Raw genomic sequence first — 23,232 nt, 5'->3', positions numbered from 1 at the left:
CAACAGCAGTACGGTACTGCGACAACAGCAGGACTGCGACAACAGCAGGACTGCGACAACAGCAGTACTGCGACAACAGCAGTACGGTACTGCGACAACAGCAGGACTGCGACAACAGCAGGACTGCGACAACAGCAGTACTGCGACAACAGCAGTACGGTACTGCGACAACAGCAGGACTGCGACAACAGCAGGACTGCGACAACAGCAGTACTGCGACAACAGCAGTACGGTACTGCGACAACAGCAGGACTGCGACAACAGCAGGACTGCGACAACAGCAGTACTGCGACAACAGCAGTACGGTACTGCGACAACAGCAGGACTGCGACAACAGCAGGACTGCGACAACAGCAGTACTGCGACAACAGCAGTACGGTACTGCGACAACAGCAGGACTGCGACAACAGCAGGACTGCGACAACAGCAGTACTGCGACAACAGCAGTACGGTACTGCGACAACAGCAGGACTGCGACAACAGCAGGACTGCGACAACAGCAGTACTGCGACAACAGCAGTACGGTACTGCGACAACAGCAGGACTGCGACAACAGCAGGACTGCGACAACAGCAGTACTGCGACAACAGCAGTACGGTACTGCGACAACAGCAGGACTGCGACAACAGCAGGACTGCGACAACAGCAGTACTGCGACAACAGCAGTACGGTACTGCGACAACAGCAGGACTGCGACAACAGCAGGACTGCGACAACAGCAGTACTGCGACAACAGCAGTACGGTACTGCGACAACAGCAGGACTGCGACAACAGCAGGACTGCGACAACAGCAGTACTGCGACAACAGCAGTACGGTACTGCGACAACAGCAGGACTGCGACAACAGCAGGACTGCGACAACAGCAGTACTGCGACAACAGCAGTACGGTACTGCGACAACAGCAGGACTGCGACAACAGCAGGACTGCGACAACAGCAGTACTGCGACAACAGCNAACGTGGTGGCGTGTAAACGAGGTGGCGGGTAAACGAGGTGGCGTGTAAACGTGGTGGCGGGTAAACGTGGTGGCGGGTAAACGAGGTGGCGTGTAAACGTGGTGGCGTGTAAACGAGGTGGCGTGTAAACGTGGTGGCGTGTAAACGTGAGTGTTTATGCTTTTTGCCTTACTATGTTGAGGAACTCAACGTCTGCTTCACCACGAGTCTCTGGAGGGATGGCGACAAGCAGTGTAATGCTTTCTCTCTTCAGTTGAAGAATTGGTTTAAAATTAGTTGCAAATATGATTAAAATGAGGTTCTTATTAGGCAAATAACTCAAGCGACATTCCATGTAAACATCCCCCGGATAATTTTTTTTTATGTTTGTCTCCTACATTCGACCACATTCTCCTATATTCACAAACACACCTATTCAGCTATCACAATAACTTGCATGTCGTGATTATCTAATTCAATGTTGTACCTTGGGCGAATTTTGCTGCTGAATGAAACTGACTAGACTGATGGACAAGCCTCAGCTTAAATAATACGTATTGTTGTACCAACATAATAACTTTTAACTGCTACGATGCTACAGTTTTGCGACTCGATTGTCGGGCTCCGAAATTAAAGGAACATAAAAGAGGTCACTTGCATCTGCTGCGGGCACGCCATTACGGATAGCAATTTATTCGTCCCATCCCCTGGAGGAAATTACGGTACTTGATAATGTGCTCTAAACAACGTTTATTATGTTATTTCGAATTTCGATGCTACTAGCGATTCTTTAAAAAGTATGGCGGAAATGTACAGTAAATGTTGGCCAGAAAAACATAGAAATATGTGAACCAGTGAAGTAATTTTGTTCTATATTATTCGGCATTAATGGAGCGTGACTTGGGAGAATAACACGAGCTTCAAAAGCACATTTACCGGTACTATATAACTACTGCATGTTATGTACGATCGTTTCAGCCTTATGGCAAGGACTGCGCCTTCACTGCAATGTTTATACATGTACTGCGATTGCTGCACTGCTACTGCAAACACTGCGCGATCGCTTCAGTGTTTTCAAGGACTGCGATCACAGCACGGCTACTGCAAAGACTGCGTGATCGCTGCAGTGAGTGCAGTGTTGCAAAGACTGCGATCACAGCTCTGCTACTGCGAAGACTGCGTGATCGGTGCAGTGTTGCAAAGACTGCGATCACTGCACGGCTACTGCGAAGACTGCGTGATAGCTGCAGTGTTGCAAAGACTGCNCAACTCACCCAACACCACACACCCAACACCACACACCCAACACCACACACCCAACACCACACACCCAACACCACACACCCAACACCACACACCCAACACCACACACCCAACACCACACCCACAACACCACACACCCAACACCACGCACCCAACACCACACACCCAACACCACACATCCAACACCACGCACCCAACACCACACACCCAACACCACACACCCAACACCACACACCCAACACCATACTACCCCACCCCGCCGCACTCACTGCATGTGTTGACATCAACAATGCACAGGCCGCGGGGGCGACGCCAGCGCTGCACTGCTTTGGCTGCGTACGATCGGGACAAGATCTTTTTAATTTTGTTTATCAGTCCCCTACATTAGATTATAATTCTTTTGTTAACAAATTTCGAGCATTTTTAACTGTTTTATTTCTAAATGCACTCAAAAATTCAATTCGTGTAGCTCGATAACTTCGTGGAGGCCTCTATAGCTAACAGCCAGTTCGATGTTAAACGTTCGCGGTGTAAGGTACCTAGACATCACGGATGTAATTTGAATATTGCCAAAAATATTCATGTTTGAAGAACTAAACATTTTACCTGTTCTAAACACCGCAGTTCTTTCGATTATTCCGCACCTCTGGTTCGGTTGCGTTTACATTCAATCATTGTTGTTAATTTAATAATTTATAAAATTTCATATTTTTAGATTTATTCTTGTCGAATGTTTAACATCTTTGCCAATCATCCTGAGTTAGATTATACGTTCATTACTGAAATCTATTCTCATTCGTTCACAAAAATTGTCTGAACCTGAAAACAGCGATCACGGTTGAACTATATAAGGTTGACCCACGAGAAGTACCGTCATTCAGTTCAGCTTTCTTTTTACGTCATTGAGATCGAGAAACGTAAACAATCCCGTCATTCCCATGACGGATTGGTTGACTGGTTTGATCGCATTTTGGTGATTGGTTAATGCCAGTGACGTCACTGAGATCAGTGACGTCACAGGCGAACATCCGCAAAAATGGGCTTCTGATGGGTCAACCTGGGACTCAACCATGATCACAAATATAACTGTTCACCGTATCAGCCGTTCTCTGCATTGAGGAGTATAGGATGCATATGGGACGTGTTGTGTGTGGTGCAACTTGTGTCTCACAAGCTGCATGCTCTAAGCGGCGTTTTTCCACGTTAGATGTCTATAATTTTCAAATGTTGTGCAAAAACACGTACAACATTGCGAAGATTTAATTTTAAGATCAACAATTTCATCAATAATGGCACCACCAAACGAAATCTCCGTTTATGTCAACATCTGACATCGCTTCAAATGTGACCTCAATACCTATCAAAATTAGCATTATCAATTTCATCTAGACATATAAGAAGTTCCAATCAACATAGCTTCAATATCACTTTCAATACGGTCATCAATTAGCCTCATCCAAAATCATTAGCAACATCAGGATCTATTTCACTATCAGTATTAATTGTCATCAACGATTGTTGTGCCAATGATTAAAACAGAAGTCATGATGCACAAATAAATGCGAACTAAAATAAATGAAAAATGATAACTAGAATGTTACGCAATTTGGACGAGTACGTCCGTGACCAAAAATAATGTTAGGCGAATCAAAAAAATTAATTTCAATGCTTAAATTATTGCTAAGGGCAAAGTTTGAGTTTCTTCGGAAAAAGAAAGTTACCCTAGTGACGTTTTCCAGCCCGAAAAATGGTGGCAAGCTCTTCTTATGTTATGTCTAACCTCAACGACGTGAGTCTGCTCCTAATGTTCCCAGTCTTAAATACAGACACGCGGAGCAAATATCTTATAGAAGCTCAATGAGCCAACAAGTGTCGGGAGAGCTCCATTAATACTAAATGTCTAGACTGCGTCTTGCATATAAATGGTCTCAAACCACACCTGGAACCGCGGAGTGTGGCGAAGATGACAAGCATGCGGTTAAGCGGTTTTTCTCGCCTCTGATCGAACAGATAAACCGGCACAAGATCGCACATTAGTGTACGAACGCGTTACGTTTGCGTTTTTTACTGCACTGCGGTTATTCTGAAGATTCGTTACTTTTTAATTGATAGTGAAAAATGAAAATGTAAACAAATTGCAATAAAGTCAACAGTACAACAACATGCAAGCAAGTCGACAGTATAAACACATGGAAAATGCTTACTGTTAACTTTGGCTTCATTTCTAATACCTTCATTCCTTTTAATAATGAAAATAATAAAAGAGAATTTCATCGTTTAAAATAATGTATTAAACTGAAATTGAGTTACAGAATTGACGACATCTTTGCTGCGCCATCACGGTTAATAATTCTCGGCGTGACGGCACCTGAACTAAAATGCGATCATTATAACCTACATCTTCATTGTTATCGTGATTAGCTCGATAAAAACTCTCTAGGACATCATTTTCATCTTTAACGAGATCACTATCATCACGTACATCCAGGACGCCAGGGTAATCATTATCAGAATTACCTTCTTCCTCACTGTCATGATCACCGTCATCATTACCAAGATTTTTTATTTATTATTTGGTCTTCAAAAATAATGAATATAACCATCTACATCATTATTAAGATCGCCATCTCCGCCATTATCAAATAGCCATTCTCACCGTCATTATCATCATCGCGTACGCAGGCGCGGAAACTAGGAACGCTGTGACAAAAATGCGGCCGTTCCGCTACCAGTTTACGCCTCTTTCCATGCATGCGCTGAGGCCGCGGTGTTCACGCCTATGCATGCGTGCGTCTGCGTAGGTCGTGCGCGGCGCGTAGGTCGTGCGCCGAGAGTACAAACATGTTTCTTGCGTGCGCTTGTAAGGTGTGGGCGCGCATGAAGTAAGTCAAATTCGCGCCAAATTAAATGTGGTTTTAATATTTTATGAAGTATAAGTCAAAGACGCACCAAAATATAATGTGGTTGTAATTTTTTTTACAAAGATATTTTGCCAGAAATTGTTTTGGAATTGAGGTCTATGCCTGCCGTTCAAGTTTCATGAACTTACTTTAATAGAGAAATTAATTTGGTTGAAAAAGAATATATCGCTCTTGAGATATCGGTGATGCATTATCGTTGATCTAATGACGGTTGCGATATAGGTGATCCAATGTCGTATCATGTAGAATAGAATAGAAAAGAAGTGTCGGCACTGAAGAAATAGGCCCATGGCCTGTTGCCGATTCTTGTTCATAGAATATAATAGAAGTGTCGGCACTGAAGAAATAGGCCCATGGCCTGTTGCCGATTCTTGAACTTTTCGTGACTTGATTCACAAGGGATCCGGCCTTTGGAACCCGATCTTTCCATAGCTGACGATTGATTGAGATAGCTGCTGGACTTATTGCCTGGTCCGTATTTTATGAATCGATTATGTAAGGGTTTGAAAAATACAAATTTTAGTTGCAATGATTACAAATTTGTGGTTTTATCTCTAACTCATGTCACCCTCTTATCGAAATAATTTGTAGATAGTTGAGGTTGAAATAATTCCAGAAGAATGTTGAATGCAATGCCTGAGTGATCGCGTGGTTAGTAATTTGATATTTTTTTCATAAAACTAACTCGTTACTCGACTTTACAAAAAATTCCAAACCGGTACTCGGAATAAATTTTACATTTTACGGAATATAACGATGTAGATCTGAGAGTATACGGCGTGCAATTTTGTTACTAATAAATAAATGTTACTAAGGCAACTATCGTTATTTATTGGCCCAAGCTGGCAGAGACGTACCACTTAAAGAGCGGCATTGTAGGATACATTTTCTTGCATTGCGCTGTAAGCGGTAAACTTTTATTAAATAATATAAACAGAAAGTCTTTAAAAAATTAGGAAAACAATTCTCTCATATCCATGCCGTGATTCTTGTAGGTGGATTTTCAAACACAAATTTGTTTTATTGCTACACAAATTACTAGTGAAGCAGTAATGTTAAAAATGCTGTTACACCAGCACTGACAGCTCGAGCAACACCAAGAGTAGCGTCAGCACAATCAGCAGTATTTAGCTTAATAGCAGCAACAGCATCATCGCCTACAAAGCAATTAGCACCAAACAGTAGCATCATCTCCAGAAGTAACAACACCAGCGCCAATGCCACTAGGCTCCAGCACTATCTGCATCATGCAGCAACTTCAGCATTGTCGGTGCCTCCATCACTAACGCCGCCTGCACTAACAGTAAGCGCACCACCTGCGCTAACAGCACCAACAAGCACACCACCTGCACTAACAGCACCAGTTCCAGCTTGCATCTTGTTTCAATTCCTTCCTAAACCATGTAGTCACAGTCTCGCCAGCTAACTTCAGAAGTACAACACCAACAATTGAATTTTTAAGTCTCATGAATGTAGTTACGGCTCGTGAATGTAGACTACTTGTAAGTGTTCCACACAATGAAAGTTTCAATCTGTCTGCCTCTCTGTCAAAACGCAACAATGTCTGCATTATCAATTTTTCCCGAATTTTCAACTATGACTATATTTTTCGACATCTCTCAATATTTCAGAATTATGTGCGGCAGCAATGTTCGCTGTGCATGACGCATGTTGATTAAAATGATCGGATGATCGATGGTAATATTTTATGATGAAAGCTCTCCGCTTGAGCTAAAATCCCTTACTTCGGGGTTGAAAGTAAACCGAGGATAAGAATTCAAATTTCACTTTAGAATTTCGACGTTTGAATTTACCTGTTCATTGCATGGCATAATTTAACCGTTGAATTGTATCACATAATTTAACCGTTGAAATGTCTCGCATATTTTAACCGTGGAGTCCAATTTTCGATTTCCTTCAATTAAGTCTACGGGAAAACTTAGACTTATAATTTTACCGATTCGATGACTTATGTAAATTTTTTGACATTCAATGTGTATTTTGAAACAAAATGAATAGTTTTAAGCCATGAGTGATGTTTAAAACAGAACACCAACAGCGATATATTTCTTTGTGCATCATTCTGTTCATGCACGTGCTCCTCATTTTTTAAAGCTGTAAATGTTTGCAGTCTGTTGTTTTCTAAGAGGTTTAGCTGTGAGTTTCTTGGCGGTGACTGCAGTAAAAGACTCGCAGGAATACTTTGGTTGTCCCAAATTGTGTGGGGAAAAGTTCGACATAAACGTGCATATATAGCCACACCTAGGCAAACACACTGCATGTCGCTGGTGAGTCTGTACCGATGGGTGGAGAAATGACAGTATATATGATAGATGAATGAATAACAATTCTTTAACTGTCAGGTGATAATTTAAGTATATTTTTGTAGTGCGAAAAAACAGGTATAAAGGAAAAGGTACGAATATGGTGAATAATAACAGGAGTTGGCGCACGACATGGTTGCGTCGAAATAGAAAAAAAAATTAACGCACTCAACTATATACACTCGCTCCGCAACAATGTATGAGCGGTATAGATCATTACCTAAGTAAATGATTAGAACTTTTGAATATTTATCTGTCCATAATCGGCTTTGTATAGAGGAGATTGGGGGCAGGCAATCGGCTATAATATCGTCCTACGGGACAAATGCGTCCACCTGACCGGGGGGCGTAAAAATGGTCCCTGGTGCCAAAATGGTACTGACTTCAAGTCCCACTGCAACACCTGGAGTTTGGACATATCAATCTGAAATGTATTAAGATAACATTCAAGTTGTAATTTCAAATCTACTTTAAACTAAGTAGGTATCTTGGAATGTTGTGCGTATTAGCTCCCGCAACTCAACGATGTTGATCAAGAGTATTCAGCGTGCAATTTCGATGTTACTGTGACAAATGATCGTTTTATCGGCCTAAGGTGGCAGAGACGCATTTTTATTGCATTTTATTGCATTTCTCTGTAAGCAGTCCATAGTCTAAACCAGAGAGTCTAAAAAATATGAAAAAAAATAATTCCTTATCCATGCCGTGAATTTTGTTGGTAGATCTTCAAATGCAAATTTGTTTTGTTGATGAACAAATTACTAGTGAAGCAGTGTTATTTAATAGGTATGCAGTTGCATCAGCGCTAGCAGCACTAGCAACACCAAGAGTAGCGTCAGCACAATCAGCAGTAGCTATTTAGCATAATAGCAGCATCATCGCGTACAATGCAATCAGCACCAAACAGTAGCATCACAGAAGTATAACAGCACCAGCGTCATTGCCACTAGGCTCCAGCACTATCTAGTATCTGCATCAAGTAGCGCCTTCAGTAGTGTCAGTGCCACCATCACTAACGCCATCTGCACAAACAGCACCAACAAGCGCACCACCTGCACTAACAGCACCAACAAGCGCACCACCTGCACTAACAGCACCAACAAGCGTACCACNGTATAGAGTTCCTGTCTCTTATACACATCTAGATGTGTATAAGAGACAGCTTATGACCTTATGATGAGTTTAGGACGTCGTAGTCCCCGGTCACGCTGATGCGCCGCCTTCGTCGTCCTCCGTCTCCGAGTCGTCGTCGGATGTAACGTTGGTTACATGGTTACGTCGTTGGTTGGTTCACTAACAGCACCATTAAGCGCACCACCTGCACTAACAGCACCAACAAGCGCACCACCAAGCGTCGGCGTAGGAGAAAGTGGTGCGTGTATCCGTGATACGCCACGCATACGCCCCCGCTGCTCGCGTGACAAGCGCTTGCGTGGTGCGCGCTACAAGCGTGCGTGACGTACGTACTTGTCACGGTGCTGCATAGATGTACTCGACATGTACCGTACTTGTTAATTTGTTATAATATCATTGAATTGAGTGTGGATAATTCAAGTATATGGAGTAATATTGCTTCAAGTATTAGAGTTAATTGAGTTTAGTAACACAATGGTATATTTTACCGTGCTGTTGATTACTGAAGAAAACAAGAAAAATTACTGGTGTCCTGTAAACATCATTAAACGTTGCTAGTTAAGATTTTTTGATTGAATATAGTAAAATAATGTGATTCGGCATTAAATGAAAACTTTTCGTGCATTGAAGTCCATTTTATAGTATTCGGTATGGTAACGGTATTAGTATAGTTTTGAAGCATTGAAATATAGTATTGAATCATTGAAGCATAGTATTTTCGTGCATTGAAGTAAATATCATCGTATTCGGTATGGTAGTAATTAGTATATTAATAATAACATTGCGGTAAAAAGTCACGTGTAACTTTATACCAAGAGCCATTGAACCCCAATTATCATCTGTCAATAATGTAAAAACATTACAGATAAAACGCATAAAATTAAATATGCGTAGAAAATACAACGTTTATTATGGGATAATGCAAGTGTCATGTGCGCATATTTACTTCATTTTACGGGTTCATGTTAGCGTGAAAGTAATAGTCTAACTTTGCATCAAGTTCTCTCGATGGCCGTCGAGGTTTGGAAAATATTTTGCTCGAAGTTTGTATCTTGTTTACTTGAGTTGTCCCTCACAAGTGCCTCTGAACTTCATGCAATAACTTGAAGTAAGTTTAACGCTTAACTGGCAACGTTGTCAAGATGTTTATGCACATAATTAAACTTCATTTTTAAGTCATACTCTCTAAGAATGTCCATATAAAATTAATTAATTGAGATGGAATACTGAATTCCAGCATTTTAGTTTATCACAATTAGGAGGTACGTATAAAGGTACAGTATGCCTGTTTAAATAGTGATTAGCGACATCACATTGTACATGTACAGTAATATACTTGAATATTTTGTGATGGGTTGAGACTAAATGGTCACGTTGCGTTTCGCTTATACGGAACGTGGTGAGGAAGACAGAACCAAGGTAAATTGAAGAGCAAACGTAATTGCATTGATTCTTAGTCACGACTGATATCTATATATTGCTGGTACTCGGTAGTAATACTCAGAATATCCGTTGATGGATATCAGAAATTTGTGTGAATAAATACCAATCATAACAAACGTCACGTCCTTGAACACAGATATACGCTATACAGTTCAAAATTATGTTTCTTCTTATAGTAATAAGTGATGTGTCTGTCACGGTACCTGTACAAGCAGCAGTAAGGATGTAATGTCAACCCTTGATAAGCATACAAGTAGTAGTAGTAGTAGTAGGATGGTTAGCTAACGCTCCAGTTATCGAGCTATTTTGCACCGGAGGTCAAAAATTAACATGGCCAGTAAGGCGAAGGTCTTAATTATTGAAAATTTTCGAAGGGGTGGAAGGTGTCAAGAGTCCAGCCCAAGACGAAGTGAAGTGACTTCGTCGAGGTGACAAAAAGGAACAGGTGACAAAGAGGGGCAAGTGACAAAAAGGAACAGGTGACAAAGAGGAACAGGTGACAAAGAGGGGCAAGTGACAAGAAGGGACAATTCAATAACTTGGCAGTGGGGAGGATTAATAGTTATAGCTGAGGATTAAAACAATGCTACCAAAAATGAATGACCAATCGATAGATATAACCTTTACCAATAGATAACCAATCGATAAAGATATAACCCTCCTTGTCACCTAACCTGTCCCTCCTTGTCACCTGTCCCTCCTTGTCACCTGTCCCTCGAAGGAGGGACAGGTGACAAGGAGGGACAGGTGACAAGGAAGGACAGGTAATAAGGAGGGACAAGTGACAAGAAGGGACAGGTAACAAGGAGGGACAGGTGACAAGAAAGGAATGGTGACAAGCAGGGAGTTTGGAAAATATTTTTTAAAGAATCATCTCCATAACTGCAGAGATGAGCGTAAGGTGTGCCTGAACGATCACACCTTAGTATCCTTAGTATCCTTAGTATTTGTTTGGGACATAGCAGTCCCAGGCCACGATGGATCGCCGCCTCTGATTATCGTTCATCCGCCCTTAGGGACAAGTGACAAGGAGGGACAAGTGACAAGGAGGGACAGGCAACAAGGAGTGACAGGTGACACAGAAGGACAGGCGACAAAGAGGGACAGGTGACAAGGAGAGAGCTTGGAGATCACTTTTTTAAGAATCATTTCCATGACTGCAGAGATAAGCGTAAGGTGTGCCTGAACGATCACACCTGACAGTGACTCCACTACGAACATAAACTTGCAGTTCTTTTCATGCCTTCTAAGCTAAAGTTCGATCTTACTCGCGATTGTGATGCAAGAAACCGAATAATATAATTTTGATTCAATTTTTTCATTTCCATTACAAGGCCTTCAGCGTCACCTGCTTCCAGGGTCGTGGTCGAGTGCGCAGTGAAGCTATTTCAGTCGCCCCTCAATACACTTACTTACGTCATTGTCAGATTTACAGTTAATTACTTGACTGTTATTGTAAATTAATGTATTTTATTGTATGAAGAATATTTATTGCATGTAAATGTCATATTTTTCACATTTATTTGTGTCAAAAAAAGTTTGTGGCTAGGTGATTGTTTAACAATGTTACTATCCATTCTTCAAGTCACTATTTTTTTGAACCAATAAATAACAATTTGCTTTATGAAAATTAATGCATTAATGATGTATCTAATCTTTACCTTACAAGTATCTATCATCTTTATGATAGATACTCCATTACCTTTAGCACATAATTTTTTGTACCTATTATTTATATTATTTGTATACCCGTTTATGCTTGTAAATTTAATTGACGGTGCTAATTAATTTTTGATGTAATCTCTCTTTTCCAACCCTGCCCTCGCTTCCTTTGAGTCTTCAACGTTCTATTTTAGCTGAGACTGGTAAATAGAGGAGTGAAATGTCTTCGCTTCGCTGCTCCGAGAAATTCCGAATATTCTTGTAAATAGAATCTTGAGCCAAGAAGACGTTTGGGAGAAAATTCTTCATCATGGATGTTTAAATGATGAATGGACTTCTCTAGAACAAGTACATCCTCGAGGTACTTCTCGAATCTTACGTGGAAACAACGGAAAGAAATTTTTCATTAAATTTGCATTCAATATGGTAGATACTGCCCGAAGCTTAGTGCTGCTCACTGCACTGTACAACATAGCACAGTACAGTGCAGTGCTGCTCATTGCACAATTCTGTAATGATTCTATTTAAATAGAATTATTGTAATAATTCTATTTATCTATTATTCATAATTCTGTAATAATTATATTATAATTCTGTAATAATATTTATTTTTAATATAATTCTAATTATATTATAATAATTCTATTATAATAATATTATTATAGTATAGCGTAGTGCAGTACAGCACAATGATGTAATGTATATCACGGTAGTAGGCTAAGGCAACAATAGATATTAAATGGCACAGCTCAGTGGTTCATTTACCTTGTTATCGGTATCTTATCACATCTCTAGAGCATTGGCATGTTACGTATTGCAGGCAAGCCTCGCTATGTGCAGTGTTGCACGACCTCAGCTCTGTGCGGTGTTTAAAGTACTCAGCTCGGTGCAGAGCTTTAGCTCTGCGATGTTAGTGAAATTTTATTATTTTCCTGTGCTTAGGGCAGAGTTAAAACTCTGGGAAGATCGTCGAGCTCTCGAGTGTTCTTGTGGTCGGTGCAGATCAATGCAGATCGTGTTGAATTGAAGTTATGATTAAGTAGTGAAGATCTATGGTGTTTGTTTTCGCGGTGTAGAGCCGGGAAGCTCTCGGTAGATCGTGGAGATCTATCATCAGTATTGTGTTCCTTTGTTCGGTGCAGAGTTGAAGCTCTGGTAAGGTCTGTAGTATTTTACTCGATGCCAAGGTTGCTCTAGAATATCGATACCTGTTTAGTTCTCTGCACGTCCATGAGTTGCAGCTTTAGAAAGATCGATTTTTTTCGTATTACGTGCTACGAATGAAGTATGAACTGTAATGACATTATCACATGCTTCGTCAGTGAGACAAATGACTCTCATGCTACGTCAGTCACACTCTACTGTGTACACCATACGAAGGCGATCCGAAGAATGCAAAAGATATACCTACCTACTATTGTGTCCATCTGTCATCTGCATTTTTAAATTGCATGTTCTGAATTTTGTGAACTGTATTTATCTTTGTTGCGTTAACATATGTTTGTGTCACCGATGGAATAGATTTGTATTTGTGCTCGATTTCTAATAAGAGTATACGAAAGCTTCCAAGTATCTATTTTTGATCCTCTCTTTATAATAGATGACAAGAGATTTATCTATGCTGGAAAAATGCTAAAGCAAAACTCAGAAACCAGATTTTTTGGCCGTTCCCGACTCTAGATCTAACTTGATCCTTCTAAGTAAAGGATCTTTACGTACTAACGGAGGCTTTTCCGAACTTCTTTCTGGTATCTTTGTCGCTCGCATTCGTATCCATTAGGACGGTGGAATATTTGGTTTGATTGCGTTGTGTTACGATGCGTTAAGTCGTATATATATATTCCTGTTCCACGTTATCGTTGTAGGGAAATGATCTTGAAATTTTTCGTGAATGCAAATACAATGCAAATACAAGATGAAGCAAGGTTCGGCAAAATTGATGACATGTTAAACATATTTGGACGCGAAAAATGCCTCACACGAATGTTTGAACTATTCGCATTAATGTCTAGATTATGAATCGTGAACCTGATATTAGACGAACTTGAAATCTCTCCCTTCAGAACTTTTTAAGACTCGCGTTTGTTTGCTGCCGTGTTGTGAGTAACTGCAACTGTTTGTCTACGTTAAAAAAAAAAGAGATCTAATTTTTCTTTCCGTGATGAAAATTACGCATATTCTTGCTTGCAAATTAAAATTTACTTCTCTATTTTTATTTGAATTTATCATGACCAAACATGCTTGTTCTAATGCTCTTATAGTTAAGGTTTTGTTCGCATGCGCAATCGGCTAATGGACATTTTAATTTAAAAATTACCTATTCATGAGACACTCGTATGTTCAATTTTATTTCAGACTTGGAATAACATTATTACGAAGAATAAACGAATACTGAAACGTACACCATCAATTCTCATAGATTTTCTGAATTCCTGCTTTTTATTTATTCTAACTTACATTATGTATGACACATACCTCCACTAATAACTCGTCTGCCATGAATGTGTTGACGTTCTCATCATGGCGACGAGAAACAACAATCCAGAACTAACAACGAGGGACAGGCACCAGACATCGTCCAGGTGACTGTTTTGCATAGACTACACTTTATATTGGCGTCAATGGCTCGTTGAAGCTCAACTATTTTTAGCGCATTTTCTCCTTTATGGAAAAAATGCACTATTGTGCTCGCCATGTCCGTCTGTCTGTCTGTCTGTCTCTGTCTGTCCGTCCGTGACCACGTTTTCGTCGACGAGAAAAATGCGCTCTCTGTCACTCACTGCAGTGAGTACTGAGTTATATTTTTTCAAGATTTGTCATTTTGAATTCCCCTTGCTTTCGTAAACGCGTATCTTGAATGCAGTCGAAGTGAATTTTCATACCTCCGAAAACTCGAGCTCTCAATGCAGCTAGTCATAGCGAATGCCCGGTATAACAATTACAGTATTGGACTTTGCCTGCGCGCATGCCTGCACCAAAGCTGAAAATAGTTACCGATAGAAGTTTCTTTTAATTTTGTAGCACACAATTCGTGTTACCTTCATGTCTCGAGGCACTAATTAAGGCTTGTGCTTCCAAATATATACGAGTTCGTAACTCCGTCATTCTCTCGCTGGAGTCAAACGAGAGGTCGCGACTCGTTCCATCAGCCAAACGAGTGTTCGGCCGCTACGTGTACTTAGGTCGCATTAGCTCTACTTAACACTTTCGTCTCGGATACATTTACCGTCGTCAATGCTATTCATACCTAGTAGTTTGGAACCGAGAAGTCCCGTCAGTCACCAAAGGCTTAAGCGAGTTTTGACAGTACGGCATCTGAAGTGTTTCTCGTAGTGAAGTGCTGCGGCGTAGACCATAGGCTCACAGGACGAGTGCTTCTGTGATGTCGGCACCACACTAAAGAGCCGCTCTTGTGATGCAGGCTCACAGGACAAGTGCTTCTGTGATGTCGACACCACACTAAAGAGCCGCTCTTATGATGCAGGCTCACAGGACGAGTGCTTCTGTGATGGCGGCACCACACTAAAGAGCCGCTTTTGTGATGCAGGCTCAGAGGACAAGTGCTTCTGTGATGTCGGCACCACACTAAAGAGCCGCTCTTGTGATGCAGGCTCACAGAACAAGTGATGGCACCACACTCGACTCTAACGAGCTACTCTTGTGATGCTTTAACGGCTAATTAGCGAAGCCACGGCGCACTTAATCCATGGCCAGTCTAGCCTGATGACACAGCAACGCTACAAATTAGTAAAATATTGTTGTTTTGAACGCACGCACTTGTGTCTTTATTATTCGTATTCGATATTTCGACGATTTGTTGACTGAAAAGAACTGATGTCATGTATATTTAAATAACTAAGCTTGTTACTTACATATTTATAGAATAAACTAATTGATGAAGGTACTGCTTAAATGGTCATTATGCACAAGGATTGAAAAATATTTCGGACGCTGGTATCTAATTTCTTTTTTTTTAATTTAGAGATAAAAACATTGGTTACAACGAAACTGATTATTTTAAGGTGTTTTGGGAACGAATAATTTAAAGTTTGGATGATGTTGAGTAAAATTACGACGGTTTCCGCGAGTTCCTCAAATGATTGCAGTGATAGCCAGCGAAAAAACGCTCACAAATCCTGCCACTTGTCAGCAGTGCAGATAACGTCCTGGGTCCTCATCGCCCGGATCGTTTGTTATTGATGATCATGAATCAGTTTTTTAAGTTTGATTTCCAGACGTTTTGCTTGAATACTTGTCGATCTAAACTTACCGATTCGTTCATCTTTTACTGTTTAGCTTCATTATTTTAATAGTTGGAATATATCTTTGGACTGCAGCACAATTTTGAACGCCATCTGTTTTGCTCTCGAATGGACGACATAACTTAATTTTGTTTAATTTAAATAGTGACTTTCCGAAGTTTTAAATTCTGTTAATATATTTTTGATTCGGGAATAATTTTGATTTTAAATGAAAGGCTCGAGAATGTCGATAACTAAACCATTTTGTTTGAACATCTGTTACTTATTTCGTAAATACTCCGCTGCTTTGGCTGTCAAGGTTTGTGTGCTTCAAGATTTTCATCATTCGTAATTTATGTTCGGAACTTCTTTTGCCATCAGATATCTGAGGCCATCAGTGAGGCCCATGACCGCCGCCAGCAGCGTGAGGCCCGCAGGAGAGGCACCTCAGGGCTGCCGAGGCCCCGTCAGCTGCTCCCCCTCAGGAGGGGACGATTGTACCCAGGAAAATTTCCAGCGACTTCGCGTGGGGAAGAAGGAAGAACTGCTCGAGGACGATGAGGAGGACGAGGCTTACGGGGAGGAGGTTGAGGAAGAGAAAGATGGGCAGGAGGAGGTATTGATCGTAGGACAACAGCAGCAGCACCAGCAGCAGCAGCAGCAGCAAGGACCTCAGCAGCAGCTGGTCGGTAGTGTTGGTCGGGGCCGTGCGACAGAAGGAAGGCCCCACGACCATGACTCGTGTGACGTGAACCCCCCCGATGACGATGCCGGTCGTGTGCAATGTAGTGACGTGATGACCAGTATGATGAAGACGGCTGGAGTTCTCATCACTTCGGAATGTCCCAGACATTCTTCGTCCTCCGGCTCTTCCTCGTTGTCTAGGACCGAGGAATACATTTCCTCTTCTTCATCTTCATCTTTATCCAGAAGCGACGAGTGTCCCTGGCATTCGTCCTCCGCCGTGTCGAGAATTGAAGAATTTAACGACGAATGCCCCCGTCATTCCTCTTTAGGCTCTAGAAATGAGGAGTATTCCTCATCATCTTCATCCCTACCCCAAGGAACGACTCGGTCTTCCTCTAGTTCCTCAGGATCCATGGCGCCGCCTCTGCGCTCTGCGCTGAAGCCACAAGGCAGCCACCGCAGCAAGGGGCATCACCACCGCGTGAGCTTCAACGAGGCCAGGAACCAGTTCAGGGAGCCTGATTATGTGATCCTCTTCCAAGGGGAAGGTGGGGAACCTCAACTTGTGTCCATCAGGTCCTTAGAACTTGGGGACCTCCCACCACCACCTCCTCCCGTGTCTGACGCCCTGCCGTTGTCACCTCCTGATGGGTACAAGGACTGTTTCAACAGAGCCCTGCGACACCTGTTGCCTGATGATGCGGGTGAGAACTCGTCATCTGTTTCTGCAGGTACTCTTTTTATGATCTGTTATTAAATGAATTTTTTTAGTAACTTTTAAGCGCAATCTTCCGATCTACAGTACGGTATATCATTTCGGTTATCGTTTTTTGATCGAATTCCCGTGACTTTCTTCCTAATTCTTGTAATTTAGCGTCACGTCTTCTAGTTACATCATTTTACGCTGAGTTATTTTTGGAAGCATATTATTTTCTTCCTTTAAATTTTTTTTAATATCAATCAGAATTTTTTTTCGTTCTTGTCAACTTTGAAAATTCTGTTTATACCGGATTCTTTCGTTACGTACTTTTGAGTGCTTCTTGAATCGGATTGTTTCACTGACTTCCTCGTTAGCAGTCCGGGCTTGCGTGCGCCCTCAATGACGTGCAATTAGGACGTGAGGTCTTCATTGTTTGACACGTCATCGCTTCGCTCGAAACTCCTTCACGTATACGTATATAGTTCACGTTTGGATTGAGCTTTAAACATCCGTCTCTTCTTGAATATGTTAGAATTTTTTCCATACCTGATCATTTGAATTGCACTTTGATACCTGTAACTTTTATATATAATTTTTTTAATTTAGTTTGTCTATAACTATTCACACGGCATCCGTTCAACTTAACCGCCGTTTAGACCAAAATAATCATTCTTGATCATTTTTCGCCTTTTACGCTTTCGGTTAACCTCCGTGCTTCCTTCCTACGATGTCTCCTGATAAACTCCACAGATTATAAATGTTCGCTGGCATATATCATATTATCATATAGGTGCGCTATCAGTCAAAGATTGCATGGCTATCAGTGCACACTGATGCGCTTGTTATCAGTGATTGCTTCAGCGCACACCAAGTGCAGGCTGCGTGTTCTATCATGGAATTGTTACGCGTACTTTGCGGTCATCGTGCAGAGATCTTATTAATGCAGCAGCACGACTGAACACTAATATTACTAATAAATATCTAATCTAATAATATAAATATTACTAATAAATAACTCATAATAGGTGCATGTTGGCGTGATGCGATATTTTCATGAAAATATTTACCAGTCTTCAAAAAAGTGTCAATATCAATGCAAATTTCAGCAGGGATTACGATAATAAATATTACGGATTACGATAACATACACATTTGACTCATTGAACGTTTAGGGGCTCAATTGTTATCAATTTTAATAACGTACGTCAGATTAACCATAAAAATCCTGGTTTGAATTGTTTATATCTTTTCCGCTGTTACGTTTTATTCCATGTCAAGTAATTACCGGAACTGAATTACCTGTTGTTAATGAGGCTCAGTTCCTTATCATTCAAGCGATATAACGTTTCTTAATTTATTCCTGGACGTTATCTGGTCAGTTGAGCTTAACTATAACTGAAAACTATTGCAGTGCATTGACTGAGTGAGTCTGTAAATTTGATGGGATATTTAGCTATGTGTATTTTATAGTTATGCATCCAATGGTATTCGAGGTTTCGGCCGCAACGAAAGTTCACTAGACGTTATAGAGGTGAATGATTTTGCAATTTATATTAGTAGTGTCATTATTGTATTAGGTCCATTATGCTAAATGAAGGACCTCATTGTTATTAGCTTTATTATTATTATTATTTCCAGCTAGTGGTCATTTTCTTATTGAAGACTTGCAGCTGAACACAGGACAGCCATTTGCTTCAAATTCACAAAATTGTTTCTTGTAAAAAAATTATTCTTTTGGCAAAAATTCTCACTACATCTCCCACCTATAAAATAATTAAATGCAGTATTTCCTCAGGTTGCAGCATTAATTAATAATTATGCTGGATCCATTCAGATTAATACAGCGATTATTCAGTATTAGTCATGAACGCTGCCTCTCTAGCTTTGTGAGTTTGCTGCTCTCTAAGAGGTTTAGTGATATATGCTCTTTAAAGTTATGAACGCCTGCTCTCTTTGCAATGCGTGGGCGGATAAAGAGAGCAGAAAGAGGCAGAGGCGTGGTGGCAGGATGAAAAAGAGAGAATGAATACAAAAATAAGATTAAAAATTAATCTCACTTAAATTCTACAAACAAAAGTTTTCTTCGTCTCACTTAGTGTTCACAATTTTCTCATGATTTTTGAAAATTATTTTGGAGATAAAATTTCAGCGCGTTTAACGAGTTACATTATAATTGTAACGAAGTAAAAACCTCAATAATACTAGCAAACTAAAATAAAAACGAAGCATATATCCATAGATTTTTATTCTTATTGTCTTTTGAATTGTTCAATCTGATCATTTAAAAGTTGAACTGTGAAGTGTTGGTGAATTTCAGTTTAAAAACTAAGAATTCATTATTGACTGATCCTTTCCAGTTTATTTGAAAATTTTCTTATTTCTCGTAAATTTTTTGTTCGTGAATAATATTCTTCATTTGCTACATCTTCGTTTAATCAACATTAGAAGCATTGGACTCTACCAAAAATAATATTAAATTCTTATATAGTACCAGTAACAAGACGGCTTTGTTACTAAATTGTAGATGCCAGCAACGTAGATGTTTTAAAATGGTCATAAGTTATCTTATATGCTAGTTAAGTTATAAGTTATGAAGTAATGACAGAAGTGTACAGATACGCGCAGAGAGGCTAAATAACATTAAATTCTTATATAGTGCCAGTAACAAGATGGCTTTGTTACAGAATAAGTTATAGTTAAGTTATAAGTTATGAAGTAATGCGTACAAAAGTGTACATATACGCGCAGAGAGGCTAAATAACATTAAATTCTAATATAGTGCCAGTAACAAGATAACTTTGTTACAGAATAAGTTATAGTTAAGTTATAAGTTATGAAGTAATGTGTACAGAAGTGCACAGATACGCGCAGAGAGGCTCTCGATGCTCTCCCTGACCTACCCAAATAAAAATTAAGAGTGGAGCACCTATGTTTTTATGATGGCTATAGGCGGACGCCATAGGTGGAGCAGCTTTGATTTATACAGTGAATTAAGGGTGGCGTGCACCATCTTTACCATACCTTTGTGAGTTTGCTGCTCTCTATAAGAGGTTTAGTGATATATGCTCTTTAAAGTTATGAACGCCGGCTCTCTTTGTAATGCGTGGGCGGCTAAAGAGAGCAGAGAGAGGCAGAGGCGTGGTGGCAGGACGAAAAAGAGAAATGCAGACAAAATAAGATTAAATATTAATCTCACTTAAATTCTACAAACATAAGTTTTCTTTAGCTCATTTAGTGTTCCCAATTGGCTCACAATTTTTAAAAATTATTTTGGAGATAGAAGTAAAGCGCGGTTAACGAGTTTCATTATATTTTTAACGAAGAAAAAACCTCAATAATGCTAGCGAAGAGAAATAAAAATGAAACATTTATCGCTAGCTTATATTTTTGCTTGATGTCTGTCGAGTTGTTCAATATGTGCGTTTTCATACAGGTCGTATTTAATAGTTTGGAAGTTGTACAATGTAGTGTTGGTTAATTTCAGCTAAAAACTAGGAATTCATTAATTTGTGATACTTTCATGTTAATTTGCCATTTTTCTTATTTCCCGTAATTTTTTGTTCGTGAATAACATGCTTTATTTGATACATCTTTCTTTAGTCAATATTAGAAGCATTGGACTCAATAGTCAATATTAGAAGCATATTAGAAAAAAGGAACATTAAATTCTTATATAGTGCCAGTAACAAGACGGCTTTGTTACTAAATTGTAGATGCCAGCAACGTAGATGTTTTGAAATGGTGATAAGTTATCTTATGCTAGTTAAGTTATAAGTTATGAAGTAATGACAGGAGTTTACATATACGCGCCGAGAGGCTAAATAACATTAAATTCTTATATAGTGCCAGTAAAAAGATAACTTTGTTACAGAATAAGTTATAGTTAAGTTATAAGTTATCAAGTAAATAAATCAAGTAATGTGTACAGAAGTGCACAGATACGCGCAGAGAGGCTCTCGATGCTCTCCCTGACCTATCGATCTGGAGAAGCTGCTCCGCGAATAGGATTTGGCTGCGATCGAGTCTCAACTCTAAAACACGTGCCAAGTTAAAAAGTTAGTTTGCCGCATCGAAACTTCAATGATCCCAATTTAGATTCAAATATCTTATAAACCAATAGAGTCTTGTATCAATAACATCATGCCTTCAAAGACTTCAATTACCTGGGGAGTATTTCTTTAGTCTTTAAATTGGAAGTTAGTCTTCACTGACTCCGAATTTGGCAATAGAAATCAATATATTTCTTTTATTGATAGGATCTTGAGATGGAAAGTTTTTTGGGAGGAGGTAGGGCGGGATGGAGGTGGTCTCTTACGTCATCGTCTCTAAATACTGCACCTTGATTAATCGTCTCACTTCGCTCGTTAAAATCTAATCTAAAAAATTGAGATTCGCTCAACACTGAGTTAGAGATTTTTTACCTGAAACTTAAATGACAGAAATGTGCACATTGCTGTGTTGGGTCGTATATCAGTAATAAAAGGCAAATAATAGACTTCAACAAAAATAAAAAAGAAATTTTGCGTCTGAAATATCTCCGTGTCATCCAATATATCCATTAGGTGAGATTTTATATCGTGTTTAAACTGACTTGTTTAAAAACTCAAGGACTTATAAATATATCAATTAACGAAGCTGATTATTATAGAATTTTTACGCTGCTAATTCGGGGCAGATCAAAGTTATTTCTAGGCAGATTTAAATTCATCTCATGGTTTATTACTAGCGTTCCCTCCCTAGGCAGGGCAGATTAGGTCGATCTTCATTAAGATAATGAGATAATGGATTATATTTTGGTTACTCTGAGCTCTACCGAAGTTTAGTCTTCATCCCAGCTTGTATTAAATCAGCGAAATTTTCACGGAACCTCAGATGTATGAGTAAGGGAGGGTGAAATTTAATTTAATATTTTTAGCTTTTTATTTTGATTTTTGAAACGTGTACTTGAGCTGGTAATTTGATTAATTGTGTTGGATTTTACTCAATAGCCTCAAAAAATTAGTCACGCCGCGGCCCTCCAAAGAATGCGCTAATATGGAGCTGTGAATGCAGTTTATTTATGTTAACAAAATTGAACTTAAGCGCGCTCTTCGCGCCTGATTTATTTATAAAGTAATTGGTGCTTCGTTTAGTGAAGGGAATTGGACGTGATGTCACATGGCAAAATTTACCGAATTTATTGTAAATTCGAATTGGCCAGTTAAAAATTACTATTCTTCGATGAAGAAGCAACTTTCATCTGAGGTTAAATAACGCCAAATTGGAATTTCATTATACAAATTTGGCGTGGTGATCGGATAGTTAAGAGCATCAAGATTGGGGCAGCGAGTTGTGGGTTCAAAACGCTCAGCCACCTGTGAAAGTTCTGGTTGCAATCGATGAGGTGGCCGAGCGGTTCAGTGCAGCAAGATTTCAGCAGTGAGTTGGGTGTTCGGACCCGCAACTAGCGGTAAAATTTCTGTGGAGCTCAAAAGCGGCGACGAGGCTGATATGGTCTAATCGAAATCGCTCTATTTGCTAAAGAAAAATTTAGAATCTCTTTGGCAACAATGTCGTTTCCAATGTTGTCAATGCCCGTGAATTATGGATCAGTTTTGTTGCCCCGAGATTTTGTTCGCAATTTGTACATGGGATATTGTTTCGTTAACAAGTCGTCTTTACTCAGTAATATAAACCACACCACATAAAAATGAGGTAAAACGAGCATATTCACAATTCTGCAGTAAGTAATATTACTTAGTTATGTCTACTAAGTTAGTTATGTTAACTACTTAGTTAACTAGTATTAGTACTTAGTTAACTAGTTAAGTACTTAGTTATGTCTACTAAATTACTACCGTACTAAGTAATTTATTTCGAGGTAAATTTTTAAGAATCGGATTCTATTTCGTATTATAATAGAATGCGGAGTATTCCTTAA

The 23,232-nt window shown here is 39.8% G+C and overlaps 1 protein-coding gene across 2 annotated transcripts in view; it reads left to right on the top strand.

The window, feature by feature from the left end:
• Window positions 1–23,232, top strand: part of LOC108677095 — a 39,093-nt gene that overhangs the window by 3,636 nt on the left and 12,225 nt on the right. The window contains exons 1-2 of one of the 2 annotated variants that reach the window (XM_018165244.2): window positions 14,223–14,266; window positions 16,307–17,316. In XM_018165244.2, the coding sequence (XP_018020733.2) occupies window positions 16,332–17,316 (985 nt within the window). In that variant the 5' untranslated portion in view covers window positions 14,223–14,266; window positions 16,307–16,331. Of the gene's footprint in view, window positions 1–14,222; window positions 14,267–16,306; window positions 17,317–23,232 lie in introns of those variants that run through there. The other variant, XM_047880122.1, reaches the window with a different exon arrangement.

This window comes from Hyalella azteca, unplaced genomic scaffold (assembly GCF_000764305.2).
Source record: "Hyalella azteca isolate HAZT.00-mixed unplaced genomic scaffold, Hazt_2.0.2 contig4670, whole genome shotgun sequence".
In the NCBI taxonomy this organism is placed as follows: domain Eukaryota; kingdom Metazoa; phylum Arthropoda; class Malacostraca; order Amphipoda; family Hyalellidae; genus Hyalella; species Hyalella azteca.
Note: the sequence above shows the minus strand (reverse complement) of the source record. Positions and strands in the feature narration are given on the sequence as shown.